Here is a 22,054-nt window from a genome sequence, read left to right on the forward strand (position 1 = left end):
CTGCGTACCGCAAAAAAAAAAAAAAAAAAAGTCCAAGTATAAACCTGTAATTACAAATCAGCCTGATAACTACCCAGGTGTCTGTGAAAACAGAAAACTGAGAGTTGAAAAGTATGCCCTGAGAAATTACTCCTGATTCAAGTGGAAGCAGAAATCCCTTTGAAATGTGTTATGACCTTGTCCTACTAAACATCTGCCTGAAGCTCTAACTATACATTTTCTTACTTATTTCATGTTCATGTTCTCAACAAAAGTCAAACAAAAATAAGACCAACAAGATTCTCAGTTTTTGCCAACACTAATTTTTTAAGAAATGTTTCTCATTAATGGTTTTAGGCAAGAATGAAAATGGGAGGGAAGTCCAAAAGGGAGGGGATATCTGTATGTGTATGGCCGATTCATTCTGTTATGCAGTGGAGGCTAACACAACATTGTAAAGCAACCATACTCCAATAAAAATGAATTAAAAAAAGAGGATAAGAGCACAATAATATAGAAAACCTAGATTTATTTGTTAAGCTATTACAAAGACAAAACAATTATCTGAAGTACTTTGAGAACTTCACCCCAATTTCACTTGTTCTTTTACAGAAACTGACCTAAGAGGTTGGGAATGGAAGGATATAACCTAAGAGGTTATAAGAGAACAGACTGGTGAAACACGGTGAAAGGAGCAAAGGCTAGGCAAAAGCACTTGTGTTAGTGGTAGTATGTGTGGCTGGGCTGTTTCTGAAGAGGCTCCCTAGAGTTAATTAATCTGGGTTCCCAATTAGTAAAAAGAAAAAGACCTTTAACCCTGTGGAGACTGTGCATAGGCCAGGATTTATCTGAGATATCTGTTTTTCTTTTTTAAAGGAGCAAGGGTATTCTTAGGCCCTAAGGTGTATATCTTGTATACAGCCCCTCTCTTTCCCATGCAGTCTACCTACACCTTCAAGTGCCAGTGCATTTCCACCATGTAGTCCTGCTAGGTTATGAGGATGCATATAGTGAAGGCAGGAATTATAAGCCTATGGAGGGTACACCTAGACACAAAGTTTTGGAGTAAATGATAAACTACCAATACCCTCTTGGTTAAGTTAATTCACCTTTGTTAATAAAGGTCATAGTTTCTTGTGCTGGCGACAACTTGTTGTCTCAGTATAATCTGTCTCAAGAAAGAACTGGTTCAGGTAAGTTTTGGAGAAGGAAAAAGACTTTCATCAATACCCACTCCACAGTGGAAGAGGCACCAAGTTCTCTCCTAAGGTTATGAGCAGAATCTGAAAAACAAAAGGTTTACAGTGTTTATAATAATAATAGCTAATTTATTAAATGCCTAGTCAAGAGTGCCAGGGACTTAGATATATTATATCTCAGTCTTAGCAACAATCCTGCCAGGTATTTACTATCATCCTCATTTTTCGGAAGAGGTAACTGAGAATTAGAGAAGTTATACGCCTGTCCAAAGGCACACAGCTGGTACGTGGTAGAGTTGTGATTCCACTATTCATGTGCCTTCCCCTCTACCCTATCTCATGCATTGATCAGTCCTAGCTCCATTATCTTGAAATTTTTAATAGTTGCATACACACTCTAATTATTCCTTGTTCACTCCTCAAAAGCAAATGTAATTTTAAATGATTAAAAATTTACAGACATTGTTTGGAATTGAGGTCAATTATCCAGATGAAGAACTTATATAAACTTTATGAATAAAGTATCTCTCTGCTCCAGCTGTAGCACAAAATGAAAGGAAAACAAATCATCAGCTCATTAGAAACTTTGGGCTATTTTACAGTTATTTCACCATAAAATTGCATTACAAAGAATGCTAAGAATTCTTGCCAGGAAAATGCTGTAACATCCCATTTGTGTAACCATTTGTGACATACCGAATAAGTTTCTCAATCTTATTAGTAGAGTAGTTGGTGTTCTCTGAATAGTCTGTTTTCAAGAAGAAATATGTTAAAGCCAGATCAAAAAATCTGTTTCCCAGTTTCAATAAAAGTTACTGAAAAAATCCACACACTATAAAGAATGTAATAAATAAGAATCTGAGAAATAAGGGAAGAAGGCTTATATTGGTACTGAAAGATTTCCCATGAAGTAGAATAGTGAAATACTGACATCTGGAACTGTGAGATCTGAAAATTAACGTTAACAGAGCTCCAGCTAAGTGCAGAGGAGACATTGCTGATTTTAGACTATATGGCTACCAATGACAGAAATAAATGTTGTGGAAATAAATATTTAAAGAAAGAGATATTAAATCACAGAACTCTTAAGATTATTTTCTAATAGTTCCACTGGCATCTAAGAGGAAGGCAGAGTTCCATTATCACAATTCATGGTTACTATAAGAAGCGATGTTATTTTCACAGTGGCAATAATCTGGAAGGTAAATGGAACTTGAAAAACAAGGGATCTTACAACCTAATTGGATGACTGACAATGGTATAAAACTCAAGCCAAAAATACATAAATCTTGCCACGTTATTACTATATGCTTTAATAAAACAAAGGACCTGGGTATAAGTACTCAAAGAATGGAAAACAGCTAGTATTCAAGAAAATGCTATAAGGTCAGCAGTAGAAGGACGTTGTAAAGGGGACAGTGGAACAACAATTTAACAATGTAAAAATCTTAACAGTTTTTTTTTTTGGGCCACGCTGTACAGCTTGTGGGATCTTAGTTCCCGGACCAGGGATCAAACCCAGGCCCGCGGCAGTGAAAACACGGAGTCCCAACTGCTGGACTGCCAGGGTATTCCTGATCTTAGTTTTTAAAGGAAGGACTGCTAATTACTAATCCTAGCTCAGTATGATATAAACTAGCTACATGACCTTCAGCTAGTATTTAACATACAGTTGAGACACTCAAACTGACAAAGGACAATTTATTTCTCAGAGTAGCATGTAACAAGTAAACAGTCAGGAACAAACTTCAGGCAAAGCTCATGAGAATGTGTCAGAGGAGAGAAAATTGGCAGTGAACCCATGTCCGTCAAGAAAAGCAGGAATGAAGCAACTTGGGAAGTGACAGCTTTTGGGCAACTGTACGTGGACTTGATATGGTTTGGCAAATCAGCCTTTAACACTGAAGTGCCCAGGACCTTGGTCCTCCATTATATTCAAAACGAGGCAAACTGATACAAGATTATGATTCAAGGCTTAAACTCAGATTGGAATGACTTCTACTTCCTCCCTCAACTGAAAAGTAGTGAGTTGCAGCAAATCTCTGCTTTGTGTTTTTTGATGAGTATGTTAAGGTTTCAAACATCGCAAGTGGGAAAAGGTGACTGAGCAGAGCAGGACATGACCTCAGGCTCTGTTGTTCCCACCTGAGCCAACCAGGGAGATCTCTGTTTCTGAACAAAGGGTAATGTCCTTCTTCTGATTCACTGAAGATGGGTATGTCTTATTCTTCCATGTACTCTCAATGCCTAGCATAGTGCTTAGCACGTAATAAGTGCTCAATAAATGTTAACCTGAACATCACCATGTTGGCAGATCTTGATTTCTTAGGGAAAAAACCTACACGATTTTAAATAATTCCATAAATGAATAACTAACATTTTTCCACAACTGCTAATTTTATGGAGTTCTCCTCAATTATGAAAATAAAAATCAATTATTTCACATGATTTTCATGTTCAGTGACAAGGGAGAAAATAAACTACTCACCCTAAAGCAGCATCAATCATTTTCAGTGATCAACATCTGCATCCTCAAACTGTCCAGCAACTGTTGGTGTAGCATCTACCTCCATCCCATCTGAAGAAAAAATTAACCACTGAGCAACAGTCTACTAAGCACTTCAGATAGGTAAAGATTCAGCTCAAAGTTAGACCAGAAGGAAGCTAGTGCCCCCTGCTTGTAGGAGTTGCAGTTTCTTTCTCTTTTGAAAATTAAAAGTACCAGGGAACAAACTGAGAAAGAAAAATGCCACCTGTGGATTTAGGCCAAGTTAAAATTAGTCTATATATTTAACATTTACTTCGCAATTCTCAACCTGAACACTGAAAGAACACCAGGTAGGGACTTTCAAATGCAGTAAGCATCCATTGTTCTCTCTTCACAGAACAGTGCTAGGTGTTTACTGTGTGACTTTTTTTTATGATATGAAGTCCTATCTTCATAAGCTTACGACATAATTCAGGAGAGAAGACTAAATAAGTAGAGCGAGGTTCTTACATATCTTTTTCTTATCTCATTGAAAAAAAAGGAGAGGGGAGGACAAGAAAAAAAAAAGGCCCTCTGGAAAGAGTTGCCTAAAGCTGCTTTCTCCACTTCTTCACTTCCCACTCACCCCTCAACTCTTTAGCCCACCACAAACTGGCTTCTGCCTGCAGCCCACTGGTACACCACCACCTTGATATCCAGCAGGGCATGCAAAAACAACACTTATCTAAAATTAACTCATCATCTTTCCACGTAGAAAATGCTTCTCTCTCCAAAGAGTTTTGCAAAAGGATACCTTTTACCTGCCCAACCCAGAAACCCCTACCATGTCTCTAACTTCTGTTGCTTCTCTCTCTTAAATATCTCTCAAATCTGTTGTCTTTTGACACGCACTGCCACTCCGTAATTTAGGCCTCTATCTCTTATCTAATTTAAATCATAAAGTACTTAACAGGGTTTCTCTTCTTTCCTCTAGTATTTCCCTCTGCAATTAATTTTTTGTTATCATAGCCAGAGTCATCTTCTGAAACATTAATCAAACTAAAATTCTTCACTGGTTTCCCAATGACCTAGGCAAAAGTTGAAATTCATTAACACAGCTTTCAAGTTCCTTTAATATACAGCCCAGTTCACTACTCCACCTTTATCTGTTGCTATAATAACTACCCTTCACACTCAGAGTTCCAGACATATGAACTTTCAGTTCCCCAAAGCTACATGGTCTCTTGGACCTTTGCACATGACTGATCCTTTTACCTGCCTCTCTCCCCAAACTGTATGCAATCCCTCTTCACTTGGTTCATTTTTATTCATCTTTAGATTCTGGCTTAAATGTCACTTACTCCATGAAGTTTGACTCTCTCCCTGACTATCCAAGCTGAGTGACAGGCCCAGTCTCTGATTCCACACTTCCTCAAGTCTCCCCTATATCTCAATGCTGTATCACAATGTACTATAACTACCTAATTAGTTAATTTATTTTTCTCGCCACTAGATTGTCATTGACAGATATAACCGCATCTCTCTTGAGCACGCCTGTATTCTCTGTACCTGGCACTGTAGCTCAACAAACACCTCTTACATAAACAAACACACAAAGCACTGAAATGCCAGCAGTAGAAATTTCACCATGTATATATCTAAACATTATGTTGTATACCTTGAATATATACAATTTTTATTTTAAAAATAAATTAAAAAAAAGAAAATGCACAGGTCAAATAAACAAATAAATGGCAATAGAGTGATATGGGTACCCAGGACTTTAGAAGATAGAGAATGGTACAGGCTGAAGAAGTTTTATATATAGGCAAGTCTCCATACGCTAATGAGGCTTAGGAATACAAGTCCAAAAATCTCACTTTAGCAACAAGTGTTTGTGACCTTAAAACCACTTGCTACAAAGCATCAAATAAGGAATTTTACAATTAAAAACAACAAAGAAACTTCAGTGATGAAAGATTTTTCAATGTCCAAGGGTACTCTTCAGTTAATCATTATAATAAAAAAATATCTTGAATTCTTTCAGCTAAGAGTTTGGGAGAGCACTAGAAATCACCTGAGCCATCTCACCCTAAAGCCTGTGTTAGAGGCTCACCACCTAGGGCTTAAAATGGAGAGGAGACATAAGGAAAAAGTGTGACCCAAAGCCTAAGTTTTTCCAAATTAAATATCCCAGAACTTCAGGACCCCCAGGTCAGAATGCTATGCGCATGGAGATACTGATCACAACATTATGAGAGAAACTTAAATGTACCAATAAAAGAAAAACTATGGTAACCCTCTTTAAGAACATTCTCCATCACTAAAAATTAGAAGTATTAAGATTCTGCAGCAACATAAAATACTGAAATGAATACATATAAGATGTAAGAAATGCTCACAACAGTGCCTGGCATATTGTTTTTGCATATTAGTTCATTTAATCCTCTTACCACTTACTAGCTATTTGCCCTCAATCAAGTTATGTGACCTTTCTGTGCCTCAGTTTCTTCATCTGTAAAATGGGGATCATAACAGCATCTACCAGAGGGTTCTTGGAAGGATTCAATGAGCAAATACATATAATGTGCTTAAATCAGGACCTGGCAAATAAGAGCACTATCTAAATGTTTTATTGAGGGTAGCAGGAACAAGACTGGAGACAAGTAGGGCAGAGACACAGCTGTCTCTTCAGAGTCAGAGAGAAGAGTTTGAACTTCATATGGTGAGTATCAGACAATCACTGAGGGGACATCCTTATACAGGGAGGACACAGAGTGTTCTCAGAAGATTCATATGGCACAGTGAGCTGGAGGAAGGAATGACTGAGGCAAAAAATTTACTATTGTAAATCCAGTGTGAGAAGAAAAGGGGCTAGGTTTGAAGGATAGCAGTAATTATAGCAAAGAGATCTGAAAAGTCATTTAAAGGAAAAATCCATAGAATTCAGTATTGGACTGGATAAGGGAAAAAATGGTAAAGGCTGAGTCAAAAGAAATACATTAAGATTCTAACTGAAATAGGACACTTAGAAAAGGGAACCAGTCTAATAGGTAAAATATTTACAAAGCGGCTTACAAATATGAGACAAATGAAACAGTTAAAGCCACTTGTGTAAGGTTCAAATGTCTGTCACTAAAAGAAATCCCAAGTTTCTTGAATGCTGTCTAGTCCTCTTAATCAACTGACTAGTTTTGCCCATAATCATGCAGGAATTCATTTAAAAAATTAAAATGGCAGCATCAATGTGTGCCTGCACATACACTTACATAGCAAGCAAACAAAAAGACTGGAAAGATATGCAGCAGGAAAGTAACAGATGTCTCTCAATTAGAATTCTACTTGATTTTTCATTTCTTCTTTGCCTGTGCCCATTAAAATGTTTTTGACTATGAACATAGACTGTCTTTGTAGTTAGGGAAAAAAGTTAAAAAAAAATTTTACATAGAATTCCCATTCTATGTAATTCTACGTTTGTTTCCTACGCTATAAAGAGTTAATTCTGTGTACTCACCTTCATAATCTCTTACTGAATCTTCTGTCCGGACTCCAGCCATGTTATACTGGCTGCTCACAGACTGAGAAAGCATTCCTTCTAATCTCTCCAGTGTGGCTTGGCCTTCTGCTGTTAAATGGGATAATCCTTCTTCATAGGTATAAAATGTAGGGATGTCTCCCTGCCCTTGTTCTAAATAAATAAAAAGCTTTTAAGCTACTAAAAAACAATTAGAAAAAAAAAAGATAATCAATAATGCACTTACTGAAGGTAAGCTAAAATGAAAAAAGGCTTCCAGGAAAACACTCAACATTCATTTAACATACATATATCAGCCATCTGTTGAAGACAGAGATACAAAGAAAATGTCTCTACTCTCTAGGATGAGAAGGGATTCCAAGACATAATAAGCCAGTAAACAGCAATTCCCAAAGAATCAAATGTCCAGAGACTAGAAGGAAAAGAGGGTGTTCCTAAAGTTAGGGAGTCTTGTATTATCCCAAGGTGGGAATTTTACATGTGAGTGTTTTTTACTGATTAAAATACATGCTCCTTTTAAAAAATCAGAAATTCTGAGGACTTCCCTGGTGGTCCAGTGGTTAAGAATCCATCTTGCAATGCAGAGGACGCTGGTTCGATCCCTGGTCAGGGAACTAAGATCCCATATACCGCGGGGTAACTAAGTCCATGCACTGCAACTAATGAGCCTGCACCCCACAACTAGAGAGCCCGCATGCCTCAACTAGAGAGCTCGTGCACTGCAACTAATGAGCCAGTGCACTCTGGAGCCCGTGTGCCACAACAAGAGAGAAGCCCATGCGCCACAACTAGAGAAAAGCCCACACACCACAATGAAGAGCCCGCACACCACAACTAAGACCCAACGCAGCCAAAAATTTATTAATTAATTTTTAAAAAATCAGAAATTCTGGAAAGTACAGGATTAAAAAAATTAAATTGGGACTTCCCTGGTGGCGCAGTGGTTAAGAATCCGCCTGCTAACGCAGGGGACACGGGTTTGAGCCCTGGTCCGGGAAGATCCCACATGCCGCCGAGCAACTAAGCCTGTGTGCCACAACTACTGAGCCTGTGCTCTAGAGCCCACGAGCCACAACTACCGAGCCCGCATGCCTAGAGCCGGTGCTCCGCAACAGGAGAAGCCACTGCAATGAGAAGCCCGCGCACCCCAACGAAGAGTAGCCCCCATTCGCCACAACTAGAGAAAGCCCACGTGCAGCAACGAAGACCCGATGCAGCCAAAATAAATAAATTTATTTAAAAAAAATTTTTAATTACCCCAAAATCTCAGCAAAGATGAGAATGTATTTAGATATATAAAGGGAAATCCCAGAAATGAGTGTTCTCAGGCCAGGAAGTGGTATATATGGAGGAAAAGGCTTCAGAGAGCCAAACTTGTATACATGAGACCAGTGGGAAAAAGAAAAGAGAACAGCAGGCACCTCAAGTAACAAGACTCTACACCAAGCTAGTGACTGCACTATGCTCTGGGGAGGTAAAGGGAGATATTCTTAGATCAATCAAGTATGGTTGTGGGAAAAAGAAATTACTTTGGCAATGAGGTGTTAGATGGAATATGTTAAAGATGTAGATGATACAGGTTCCAAGCAATGGAGAGAGAAGGTTTGTTTTCTGAGAGCAACTTCATCAACTTAAAAGACTCTCCTGACTCCCCACTATCCTATCATTTTCCTTCCTTCCATTTATCTCTATCCACTTTCTCCCCTGAGTAATCTCTATTTTTTGCTCTCAAGCCTCGGAAGCCCACGAAGTTTTCTAATTTGGCTGAGACATGAATTGTGCCATTCGCTTTTATTAAAAACCAAGCTATATGGATACTTAGAGATATAAAGAACTATAATCCCATATCCTATACAAATAGATGCTTAAAATGAAACACATACACAAACACTTAAAAAAATCCACTTCACTAACCATGTGCTTCCACATCATATTCTTCTCCATCGTAATCATCTGAATCTTCATCCTCAGGATCTGGATGCAAAGCCTGGCATTCACACATTGCAGTGAACATGGCCTCCACTGAACAAGTAAATTAAAAATTCCTAATTAATTTTTTTCTGACCAATGTACAATAAAAATTTAATAAAATAACCATCAGGGCAAATAAATTTAATGAGTAGACAAGAGGTATACTAGGGTCACAACATTTACAAAATCTGCCAAATTCCGAGGAGAATCAATCTTGAAAAGTGCTTGATAGCAATGGACACGCCACAAAATAATAAGAGTTCATTTTGAAACATTATTGACATCCCTTCATGCCTGGCTGGATTTTTCTAAAAAAAAGTGTCAGTGTCCTGGTCAGACCACTGGCCTCAGGGTGAAGCCCCTCAGCTGGCAGGGCTCTTTCCAGCTATCCTGGCATCTTCCACTTTGGAAATGCCATGAGTCCTCTGTCCTCTATCCAGTGAGATTCACAGTCAACAGCATCAAGTCCATAAAAATAACATATTCCTCCACTCACAAAACATACCAGGCAACACGGCATCTACTGTACTATCACTTCATTCACAATCTTTATATTAATAGTTATCTGGTCCTCAATGATATTACAGATGCTAAAATGAAGAAAAAGCAACAGAAGAGAGGTAATGAGGGTGAAGGTAAGTGTGTGGGGGGAGGGATGAGGGAATGCTTCGTACTTAAAGGGAAAAGAACTCCACAGAGTACTCACAGGCTGATCTGTCACTAGGCACAAATCTAAATTCAGCAATAGGTTCAATATCATCATCACTGTCTTCCTCTTCTTCATCAGCAACAGATTCTTTTGATTCTTCTAGAAAGGGAATAAAAAAATAGCTTTTTAATGATGTTGTTTATTTGTTTTCAAAAATAGAAGCCTAAATTAAAGGATGCTTACTGATATATCTAAATACTGCAATTTTTTACTTCAAATTATAAGAACATTGTTATTTTAGAGCTAAAAAAGACTCTGGATAGTCTCTCTGGTCTAGTCACACTGTACTTTGAGTCCTAGGGATTCCAAGCCCCAACGTCATGGTGGGGGTGAGGAAACCTGTACAGTCAGGCCTCTATCAAGTAGAGTTCCATTGTCATGTCTGTTTCTTTCACCTTGAAACAAGGGGTTCCAGCAGCAGTTTGTAAACCACTGATGTGATTCATCACCAACAATTTACAGATGAGAAAACTAAGGCCCATGAAAGTTAGCTGACCCAAAAGATAAATTAACAAAGTCTGTTGGCAAGAAAAAAATACAAATGTTCAATAAAGAGAACTAGCACATGCTGCTGGTGGAAGTAGAAATTGCTAAAACCATTCCAGACACGTGTTTATCCTACTACCCAGAAATTCCTCATTTAAGTACATATTATGTACACAAGGAGTTTGTATGTGAATGTTTACTGAACTACTATATGTACTATAGAAAACATAAAAAATAAATGTTAATTAAAAAAAGGAAATAGATGTATTGTAACCTGGTCATACTATGTTTGAGAGATAGCAGCTGAAAATGACTAAATGTGATTTATATGTACCAAAATGAAGAGATTTTAAAATATAAGTGAGTGCAAGAGCTCGTTGCAGAATATATATAATACCACTTACATTAAAATTTTAAACACAAAAGAGAACCATTATAGTGCTTATGGGTATATACATATTCAGTAAAAATCTAAAAGCATAGACAAGAAGGACACACACCATCTTTAAGATGAACTCTGGAGACAGAGTTAGGAACGAAATGGGGAGGGATACAAAAAAGATTTCAGTAGTATTAATATAGTTTATTTCTTTTAGACTAGAATAATTATGAAAAATGTTAGAATTTACACTGGACATTAAATAATGGAATTTTTTTATTATTCTGTACTTTTCAATGTTTGAATTAGTTCATAATAATAATTTTTAAAAAAATGGTCAATAAAACACTCAAAAAGACCGCCAAACCACCAAAACATGTTCAACCAATCATCTTAAAAATGTAACTTTTGGGGCTTCCCTGGTGGCGCAGTGGTTAGGAGTCCGCCTAACGATGCAGGGGACACGGGTTTGTGCCCTGGTCTGGGAAGATCCCACATGCCACGGAGTGGCTGGGCCCGTGAGCCATGGCCGCTAAGCCTGCACGTCCGGAGCCTGTGCTCCGCAACGGGAGAGGCCACAACAGTAAGAGGGCTGCGTACCGCAAAAAAAAAAAAAAAAAAAAAAAAAAAAAAAAATATATATATATATATATATACACACACACATATATACGTATATATATATATAACTTTTGTTTAGCATATTACAGTTACCATTTTGAAAAAATGTTAATTCTCCATATAGATGAAGATAAGGTAGAGAGGTACTGAAAGTATAAACTTTCTGGAAAGCAACTTGACAATATATGTTAAGAGCTTTAAAAATATTTACTTTTAATGCAGCAATTCTACTCATAGAAATCAATAATAAGGGGGTATCCACTAAATTTTTTTTACCTTTTATAAGTCATACAAGTTCACTGCAGAATAATGAAAAAATACAGATAAGCAAAAAAGGAAAAAAATTTCAGTGGCCACTGTTAGCAGTTTTAAATAGCAGATTTAATAGGACGTTTTCTGTCCTGTTTCTAATGTTATTAAATTGTCAAATATAATAGAGATGTCTTCTGTAAAAAGTAAAATACAAAAATATTGGAGAGTTCCAAACAATTCTAAGGAGTTGAATACATTATGGTACTACCAAACTTTTTCAATGCATTTAAAAAAACAGAATAGTATCATACTGTAATTATTATTCTATAACTGAATGGATACCACTTTTCAAATTATAAAAGTAACTCAGACCCAGCAATTCCACTCTTGGGCATATACCCAGAGAAAGCCGTAACACAAAGAGATACATGCACCCCAGTGTTCACTGCAGCACTATTTACAATAGCCAGGACACAGAAGCAACCTAAATGTCCATCAACAGACGAATGGATAAAGAAGATGTGGTACATATATACAATGGAATATTACTCGCCATAAAAAGGAACAAAATAGTGCCATTTGCAGAGACATGGATAGACCTAGAGACTGTCATACAGAGTGAAATAAGTCAGAAAGAGAAAAACAAATATCGTATAATATCGCTTGTATGTGGAATCTAGAAAAATGGTACAGATGAACTTACTTGCAAAGCAGAAATAGAGACAGATGTAAAGAACAACCTTACAGATACCAAGGGCGGAGGGGGAGTAGGATGAACTGGGAGACTGGGATTGACATATATACACTACTATATATAAAATAGATAACTAATGAGAACCTACTGTATAGCACAGGGAACTGTACCCAGTGCTCTGTGGTGACCTAAATGGGAAGGAAATCTAAAAAAGAGGGGATATATGTATACATATAACTGATTCACTTTGCTGTTACAGCAGAAACTACACAACATTTTAAAGCAACTATACTCCAATAAAAATTTAAAAAAAAAAAGTAATTCATGCTGGTATAAATATAAGTAAAAGAGTCAAGACGGATTCAAAGGAAAAAGTCCCTACCCTCTAGTCCTCTCCCTAGAAATAACTACTATTAATTAATACCTTCTTTTATATCTTCAGGAATCTATCTTAAGGCAGTAAACAGAAATGTAATATAGCATTTTTACAATTAGGAAAAGAAAATATTACCATGACAAACACTCATCATCTCATGCTAGATCATAGTAGTGTGTGCCATACTCTGTCTCCTTAAAACTTTCTAAATTTTCAGAAATGGGAATGTATTTTTAGTCATTTTAAAAATAATCTAATGTTCTCAACAATAAGCCGATGGTCCACTTTAGAGGTTAATGGAGGTAAGCCAAAGAGGAAAAAAAAGTCTGAATCAGGACCAGAGGAACAAAGGCTGGGAAAATAGGATCCACACCTGTATAACAATATAAATGTTCATCTTATATCTGAAACCCTATTAAAATCTCAAATTGAAGGAGCAATAGCTCAATAGGCAAATTCATGGGATTGTCTCTTATGTGCTATTTCAAAGAAAAGCAACCCACTATTTTAAAAGAGAAAGTTTACTAAAGATGTGACAATTGTCTTTGCAACCCCTAAGTTCATTTCTACAAAAGATGAACATATTAAACTAACACAATATACTATATAAACTTCTTATTTAGTTATACTTACAAAAGTCAAGCACAAGATTCTATTTCGTGCCTAACCTGTTTCTCATTCAGAATTCTTACAACTTATTGTGGACAGCCTAAAAAAATGGATTTTTAAAATCTTTCTTGCTTCTTCTTTCATCAACTACACTAGATTTTTATGAATCTTTGTATTTTATCCAAGACTTGGGAATCCTGTACCCTAGGGTTTCTCAACCTTGGCACTACTGACATTAGGACTGGTTAATTTTTTGTTGTGGGAGCCTGTCCTATGTGCACTGTAGGATGCTTAATACCATTCCTGGCCTCTAACTAGATGCCAGTAGCACTCCTCTCCACCTCTAGTCATGACAATCAAAATGTCATTGCCAAACATGGGGGGAGGGCAACATGTCCACCACTGAGAACCATTTCTGTAACAAAACAAAATATGTTCTATCCTAAACTCTTAGAAGCAAAGTACACTGATCCAAGCCTCTAAGGGTGCCAAATATAAATGTCTTTACAAAGAGAAAGAATAAACAGTTAAACTCAAGAGGAAAAACTAGAAATACAAACGCACAATAGCTAAATAATTCTAAGTGCAAGTATATGGAAAATACAAGGCAGTGCCCATGGGCTTTCCTGGTGGCACAGTGGATAAGAATCTGCCTGCCAACGCAGGGGACATGGGTACGATCCCTGGTCCGGGAAGATCCACATGCCGCGGAACAACTAAGCCCGTGTGCCACAACTACTGGGCCTACGCACCTAGAGCCCGTGCTCCGCAACAAGAGAAGCCACTGCAATGAGAAGCCCGTGCACCACAGCAAAGAGTAGGCCCCGCTAGCCACAACTAGAGGAAGCCCATGTGCAGCAACAAAGGCCCAACACAGTCAAAAATAAATAAATATTTTTTTAAAAAGGCCAAACTATTTTACTGTGCTGAAATTTTGCTTAAGAAAGTATTATCCAAAATAAGTCAATTGATTATTACATTGATTATGATCAGAGACTGCTTTTTGAAATATAATATACTACCAAAGGAAGCTCAAGGTTAAATAGTACCATACATACCTCCAAATTTGGCATTCACCATAACATACAAATGCTCTCGTGGATAGGCATTTAGGTCCCTGGACACCGCATGCAAACTAATGGTGGGGTATTCCAGTGAGAATCCTAATCCAGAGCCATCTAACCAAGACAGGCGGCTGAAAAACATGTTTTAAGTAGATTATTTTCAGAACTTAAATCCTAATTTAACGTCCTAACGTTTATAAAAGTTCATCTTGGACACTTTTATACATGTGAATAAATTCAAGCATACTGTTTAGAAATATTCGTAAAATAAGAAAATTCAACAGCAGGAATTGAATTTCTTTACGACCAATTCTGTTATTTTCCTCTATTCAAACAGATTTGAAATGCAGTTTTTCTTAAGTCACAGAAAAGTGACTGTGTGTTTCTATGCCTTTTTATGCTTGTCCGTATTTGGAATGTCTTCAGGCACCTTTTTTGCTTTTGCAAATCCTCTTCATCTGAATAAGTGTCAGCCTCTCCAAGAGCCCTCCCTACAATTATTCCAGTCCATAATGATCTCTTCTTTTTCTAAACTGTACTTATGCTCAGTAATATACTATTGAGCACCTAACTCTGTGGTAAAGAATCTTATATGTACCCTGACAGAACGTGAGCTACTCGACAAAACTTGTCATATTCCTTTATTTAACATTCTTCAAAACCACTACCATAGTGCTTAGCATGTAAGTATGCAATAAATACCTAGGAATCACTAATTTCTTCACTAATCCTACATTAAATGATATACACATGAAATGGCTGTAATCATACCACAAGCTGGAAAATAGTCATCACATTGAAAGGCAGACTTTATGAAGCCTTTCATTTATTCTGCAGCTTTAACAGAAAGCCACAAATAAGCAACATCTAGTTTTCCCTCAAAAGTGGTCTAATGCAAATATTTTATTGGTATAACAAAGGAAATATATCAAGAAAATCTGTACGTTGAGTTTTGAGCAAGGACTGGCTAATTTTTTGGTAATACTTCACCACTTAGCAGGAAAAAAAGTAGGAAAAAGATGCTTAAGAAACCACAAAAAAAATGTTAATGCAATATAGTGGTTGCACAGGGCTGGAGGAAAATAGAAAGTGACTGCTAATGGGTGTCAGTTTTTGCAGGGGGAATGAAAATATTCTAAAATTGATTGTATTGGAAATTCCCTGGTGGTCCAGTGGTTAGGACGCGTCACTTTCACTGCCAGGGCCCGGTTCAATCCCTGGTCGGGGAACTAAGATCCCACAAGCTGCGTGGCGTTGCCAAAAAAAATAAATTAATTAAAAATTAAAAATAAATAAAATTGTGTTGATGGCTGCACAACTCTATAAATAGATTAAAAAAACATTTAATTGTATACTTCAAATACATGGATTGCATGCTATGTAAATTATCTCAATGCAGCTTTTCTTTTAAAAAGAGGTTAACGCAATAAAACCCCCATATCGTTCTATTTTCTATACAACTCTAACAAGCCTGGTGGTCTTATTTCTAATGAAGCAAAAACAAATACAATAGTAGAACCTAGGACTCCCTTGTGCAGGAACAATGACAGTACAGCAGTTTGAGAGCATTCATATCCGATGTAAGGCAAGGTTGAACTTTATACCTTAGTCCCTAAAGGAAATCAACATCTAATAGCACAAGTGTGTAACACTTGACCCTCACTTATCAAAAGCAAAGGCAGAATTAGATTGTGGTAAAATTGTACAACTCTGTAAATACACTAAAACATAAGGAACTGTACACTAAAAAAAGGAAAAGTGAAAAAATATGCACTGTCATTTAGAAAGATTTCCATTCAACATGCTTATTAAAAAAGAAAAAGAAAACCTGGGAAGCTTAAAGTGATAAATCTTAAGATGCTTAAAGTGGTAAAAGCTCTACAAATGATTTTCCAGAATGACTCATCCCATTGGGTCCAAAGAAATAGATTTTATTATTGTAATTGGATTGTGTGTGTTCTATGGGCCTTTCCTCCACTGCTTTCCTCTTAATGTGGAGAAGAAATAGTGCTCATGTATCACAGAAATATTGCCAGTCCCTTACTAAAACTGTATTACTTTAAGCAAATAAACTCCTTTTTCTCAGCTCAATAACCCCCTGGCATTATCACAAGTCAGAAAGGAGTATTCCAAATTTCAGTGTCCAAAATGATTTGAAATACCAAAGCCACAAAACTTTCTTTAGTGACTCAATTAGGAGATGGAAAAACTGAAATATACGCAAAGATTCAGTGCCTATAAATTATGGCTTTCACTTTAAAAAGCACATAATAATTACTCTGTAGTTCCTTACTGCTGGCAGAACACAAATGCTACCTCACCACAGCATTTCCTATGGAGCTCTCATAACCTTATACAGGAACATGGATTATGTACTCTACAGAAGAAAGTTTCAGTTAAAAGCAACATTCACTCTGATTACTAAGTTTTCATTTTTATTTATTCTCTTTTCATATATTCTAGAAGAAAAGCCCTCCAAACCAAAATATCTAACTATATCCAGTCCCAAAGAAACCATGAGTCACATAAGGGAAAATCAAGAATTAGGAAGCCAGTACTGGTGGCGCAGTGGTTGGGAGTCCACCTGCCGATACACAGGACACAGGTTCGTGCCCTGGTCCAGGAAGATCCCACATGCCGCAGAGCGGCTGGGCCCGTGAGCCATGGCCACTGAGCCTGCGCGTCCGGAGCCTGTGCTCCGCAACGGGAGAGGCCACAACAGTGAGAGGCCTGCGTACCGCCAAAACAAACAAACAAAAGAATTAGGAAGCCAGTAAAGGTGCAGAGGAATGTTTTGCTAACCTCCAATGCTTTGCAGAAGAATATCACTACTTTATTCCTGGCATGGGGAGAAAAACAGGACAGAAAGGTAAGAGAGGTCTTGAATTTGGACTGGCTTAATTATTTGGTTTTAAATTAATTTTGGAATAAGATATAAAAAGAGCATAATTTATAAGTTTAAGATACCTATTTTTAATTTAATTAAATATTTTATTTCACTTGTTTCAAATGATCTATTTTGAATGATTCATGCCTCTGTTCGCTTATTTGGAAAAAAGTCAACTTTCTATGAAAACTAAGCTTTGAAAATAAGCCCAAGAGTTCTAAATCTCTCAATACACATCTGAAAAACTACCTAAAACCAAATCAGACCCTGTTCCTCTTTGCCTAAAATCCTAAAACAGTTTCCCCAAAACCTTTGGGCTATAAGCTAAGCTCATAAACATGACTCCCTCCTTCTCCAGCTTTATTATGTTTCCACTCTTTCTCCCTCGGTCCCTCAGATGAAGAACTGCTGAACTGTGTGTGTGCATGTGTGCACACAGATATATACCCTGGCACACACAGTACTGTTTCTCACCATTGCCTCTGAACATCCTGTTTCTTCTAATTAGAATGTTTCCTCTTAGCCCCACCTCATTCCTCTGACTGTTAATCCTCATTTGTCACATCCTCTAGGAAGCCTTCCCAGTTTGTTGAGATCTTGAGTCTATCAAGATTTGGAAATGCTAGGTGGGAAAGAACAAAAAGGGAAAGAGACCAAGGAGGTAACGCTAACAATCAGTAGAGGGATGAACAAGTGTCCAAGGTACTGGTAATATTCTATTCTTAACCTGGAGGTGTTATGCAGGTGTTAGTTTAATTATAATTCCTTAAACCATATATTTATAATTTATATTCTTTTTGTATGTATATTTTATGTATATTTTATGTATATGTATATTTTATAAAAATAGTTTCTTAAAGAAAAAGATTTGTTAGTGAAAGGTTGAAATAAGTAAATTTTTTAAACAGATAAGAGCTAAAAAGGAGTTTGTACTTCCTCAGTGATAACTGTACAGTGATAACTGTATTGTGGTTATACAAGAGAATGTCCTTATACTTAGATTTTTGCTCAAGTATTTACATGTGAAGTGATGACGTGTGTGCAACTCTCAAAAAGCTCAGAAAAAAAAGAGAAAGAGGTAAATGTGGCAAAATGTTAACAACTGATGGATCTTTGCAAAGGAGCCATGGGTATTAATTAACAACGCTTGCAACTTTTCTTTAGGTTTGCAAATTTTCCAAATGGGAAGACAAGTATAGGACCTTCCCAAAACAGGATTTATATTATAGAAGGGCAAATACACAGAGAAGCCATGGAGAAAAAGGGGATTGAGTAGGGGCTAGGAACATATCTGTGTTCCACTTTCCACCCCTTAAAAGAAATTGCTCTTCCAAGATCACTGAAAGTCTCCTTGTCAATACCCAACAGGTGCTTTCCAGATATGATTTTATTTGACTGCTCCTCTCACTTTTCTCAAGTCTATTCTTCTATAACCTACCTCTTAGTGTAGATGTGTCCCCAGGGTTCTACCCTTGGTCCTCTTCTCTTCTTGGGCATGTAATCTATCCATCTTTAACACCACTCTCCCAAGAAACATGCTCATATGTGCAACTAATCCACACATATACAGACCAAACTCATTCCCCAAACTTGCTTTTCCTCCCATCCATATTTCCTATCTCAGTGACTGGCCAAAAGCGTAAGCTTTGCTCAGTGACTAGATTTCCTTCTAAACCAAGGGTTCTTTACATCTTTTTGTGCCCTCTGTGGTAGTCAGAATTTTGGCCCCCATGACTCCAATTTCCCCTGGTGTCAAACCTGTGAATGTGTTATGTTACAAAGCAAAAGGGACTTTGTGTATGTAATTCAGGTTACTAATCAGTTGACAATAAAATAGAGAGATTATCCTGGATTATCTGTGTGGGTCCAATATAATCATGTGACCTCTTAGAAGCAGAGAATTTTCTCTGGATGTAGACAAAACTGATGCAGAAGTCAGAGAGATGTGAAGGACAGAAGGATTCCATGTGTCACTGTTGGCCTGAAGATGAATGGAACCGTGTATCATGGAAATGGGAACCTCTATTCTACAATCTCAACATTTAAGACAAGTCTATCTGACTGTGAAAGTACAAAGTGCCCCAGGTACCCAAATAAAAGGGCAATTCCTTCTAGGAATGAAAATGAGAGTCAGGTCCCTCTGGATATAACCCCAACCTGCGTGGCGTTGAAGGTGTTCCTCTCCCCACCCATACCTACAGAAGAAAACCTACACTCCTTAACCAAATTTTAAAAATACTGCACAATCTGCTCTAAACCTACATATCCTGCTCAGGGTAACACCTCCCGCTCCTGTTCATCGAGAAGGCAGGCACACTGATGACTCTAACTCAGGGCCTGGAAACTCAAAACCTTAAAATGAGACCTTGAATAAAGAGTAACACCCCACCAGACCTCCGGTAAACAGGCGGGTAAAAAGCATAATGAATGAGGAGAAAAAAAGGCTCCGAACAAACGACACTGGAACAGTCAAATCTTACCCCCAGCAGAGGCACCCCCAAGGGAACGCGGAGCACGCGCTCCCCCGCCCCGCAGCCCCAGAGGTCTTGGTGTCGCCCCGCTCCTCCGCATCGCCCGCGCCCTGGGGGAAGGAGGTGCGCAGGAAGCCAGCACTGGGGACCAGAGAACCTACCTCTCAGCGATATAAAGGGTGCCGGTGCCGAAGCTTTTCCCGTTTAGCACGGCCTCGGTATCTGGCTGCTGCTGCCGGAGCCCCTCAGCCGACCCAGGCGGCGGGAAACTTTTGAGAAAGCTCATTGCAACAAGGAGCACAGAGAAACCAGTCACCAGCGAGCTAAAGAACAGCACTCTAGCCTCGCCGCGTCCCGCCCCGGAAGCGGTAGCAATTACTCAGGAAGAGCAAAGTCTTTGCCCCGGAAATTCCAGCGCCATCTACCATAGAAATGAGACGTTCTAGGACAAACTCTCGGAGGCCTGAGAGGCCCGAGTTTGTCACGTGACTCCTTAGCCTCTCTCCCTCCCATTTCTGAGGCTTCAGGCTTGTAATAACGGACTGTTGTCTCTCCGATCTCCTACCTCGGTGTCTTCACAGCAACCCTGTGAGAGAGGAAGCACCACAAATAATAAATTACTTTTTCTACAGAAGGGGAAACGGAACCGTGAGACAGGGAGTCCTTGCCTGAGGTTGCCTAGGAAGTAGAGAGACCACACTGATTTACAGGTCGGAGGTCTCCTAACTGGGTTCTACCCTTCTCACCTGCGCCCGCCTCATCTAGGCCTGTTCACGTCTCAACAGCCACGCCCCAGACATCAGTCTAGGTCCCAAGGCCGTCCTAGTGCACGAGCCACATATCCCCTGGTCTCAGACGGGCAAACGAGCGCAAAGAGGTAATTAATTCTAGGTGAAGAGCTAGTTATGTCAGTAAGCAGATGGGGCGCTGAAGGGAAAAGAATTAATCCACTAGATTTGGAATTTTTTGCTTTATTTCTTCGTTAGGCGCCGAAGAGCAAAGTAATAAGAGCAATAAAAACTTCTAAAATAATCTTAATAGTAGCTAATGGTAACTGGGTGTTATGTGTCAGGCACTGTTCTAAGCACTTTACCCGTATTATTTCTTCATTTCCTCTTAGTGACAACGATGTGGCAAAGATGGAGTTGAAAGAAGGCGAACTAGTGGAAAGTATGTACCAGGAATAGATAGATCCTGAGATCCTGAGGCTTCCTTACTGACATGCGGACACATGGTGGCTGTCAGCTAGGCCCTCTGTGGGAACTGTCAGCTGGAACACATTTACATAGCCTCTCCCTGTGGCCTGAGCTTCCTCACAGCACAGCAGCTGGGTTTCGAAGTTGAGTATCCCAAGAAATAGACTGATAGAAGCTGCATGGCCTCTTCTCACTTAGCCTTGGAAGTTACAGAGTGTAACCACAGGTAGGATATGCTGGATTTTTCATCTTTTTTTTTTTTTTAATGAGCTTTGTAGTACTATATATGCCTTGAACTGCTTGCATCCCTGTCTAAACATCTTGACTGCAGGTTTGGGACAGACTTTGAGGCAGAGGCACCCAACCAAACTGTGCCCAGATTAATGACCAACAGGAACTGTGAGATAATAGCTGCTGGGTTTTTGTTCGGTTTTGTTTTGTTTTTTATTGACCGCACCACGTGGCATTCGGAATCTTAGTTCCCTGACCAGGGATCTAACACGAGCCACCTGCAGTGGAAGTGCAGATTCTTAACCACTGGGCCATCAGGGAAGTCCCAAATAGCTGTTGTTTTAAGTCACTGAGTTTTGGGGTAAACACAGCAACAGATAATTAATACACTAACTAAAGAGAAGAGACAGAGAAAGAACCTTGAACAGTATTAGCCACTGTGCTGCTCCTTAAACACTTGACTTGGCAAGCTTATCCATGCCCATTATTTGAATTACCCTGTGTGAATGATTCCCAAATCTATATCTCCATCCCAGAATTGTCTCATGAACTACAGATATTTACACCCTACAGCCTACTAGACGTCTCCACTTGGAAGTTCCACAGGCACCTGTCATTCAACTTGTCAAAAATTGAACTTATAAAGTATGGACTTTGGGTGATAATGTGTCAATGTAGGTTCATCAGTGGTAACAAATGTACCACTCTGGTGGAGGATGTAGATAATGGGGGAGGCTATCATGAGTGGGAGGGAGGTATATGGGGATCTCTGTACCATCCCCTCAAACTTGTCGTGAACCTACAACTGCTCTAAAAGAATAAAGTCTTAATGAAAAATGTTGCATTTACGGGAGTTCCCTGGTAGCCTAGTGGTTAGGATTCTGGGCTTTCACTGCCGTGGCCCGGGTTCAATCCCTGGTTGGGTTAC

At 38.6% G+C, this 22,054-nt stretch overlaps 1 protein-coding gene across 3 annotated transcripts; it reads right to left on the reverse strand.

Annotated features, from left to right (window-relative positions):
* Positions 1-358: 358 nt before the first annotated feature.
* On the reverse strand, positions 359-20,077 carry CLNS1A (chloride nucleotide-sensitive channel 1A). Of its 3 annotated transcripts, XM_079928284.1 has the most exons (7): positions 19,861-20,077; positions 14,336-14,472; positions 9,858-9,959; positions 9,095-9,202; positions 7,160-7,333; positions 3,667-3,756; positions 364-1,262 (listed from the first exon to the last, which is right to left on the reverse strand). In XM_079928284.1, the coding sequence occupies exons 1-6, from the start codon at positions 19,983-19,985 to the stop codon at positions 3,689-3,691; spliced, it is 714 nt and encodes a 237-aa protein (XP_079784410.1). In that variant the 5' UTR covers positions 19,986-20,077; the 3' UTR covers positions 364-1,262; positions 3,667-3,688. The 3 variants fall into 3 exon arrangements, with proteins under 3 accessions (XP_079784411.1, XP_079784410.1, XP_079784412.1); XM_079928286.1 differs by lacking the exon at positions 7,160-7,333 and having other exon boundaries at positions 366-1,262; XM_079928285.1 differs by lacking the exons at positions 3,667-3,756; positions 7,160-7,333 and having other exon boundaries at positions 359-1,262.
* Positions 20,078-22,054: the final 1,977 nt, after the last annotated feature.

Source organism: Stenella coeruleoalba (assembly GCF_951394435.1).
Source record: "Stenella coeruleoalba genome assembly, chromosome: 8".
In the NCBI taxonomy this organism is placed as follows: domain Eukaryota; kingdom Metazoa; phylum Chordata; class Mammalia; order Artiodactyla; family Delphinidae; genus Stenella; species Stenella coeruleoalba.

Bases quoted from the DNA above. Each gene is read 5' to 3' on its own strand.
- CLNS1A (XM_079928284.1), bottom strand. From the start codon at position 19,985: ATGAGCTTTCTCAAAAGTTTCCCGCCGCCTGGGTCGGCTGAGGGGCTC. The intron at 14,473-19,860 runs GTAGGTTCTCTG...CATGTTTTTCAG, and splicing joins ACCCTTTATATCGCTGAGAG to CCGCCTGTCTTGGTTAGATG. The intron at 3,757-7,159 runs GTGAGTACACAG...TTTTTTCTTCAG, and splicing joins TTCAGTAAGAGATTATGAAG to ATGGGATGGAGGTAGATGCT.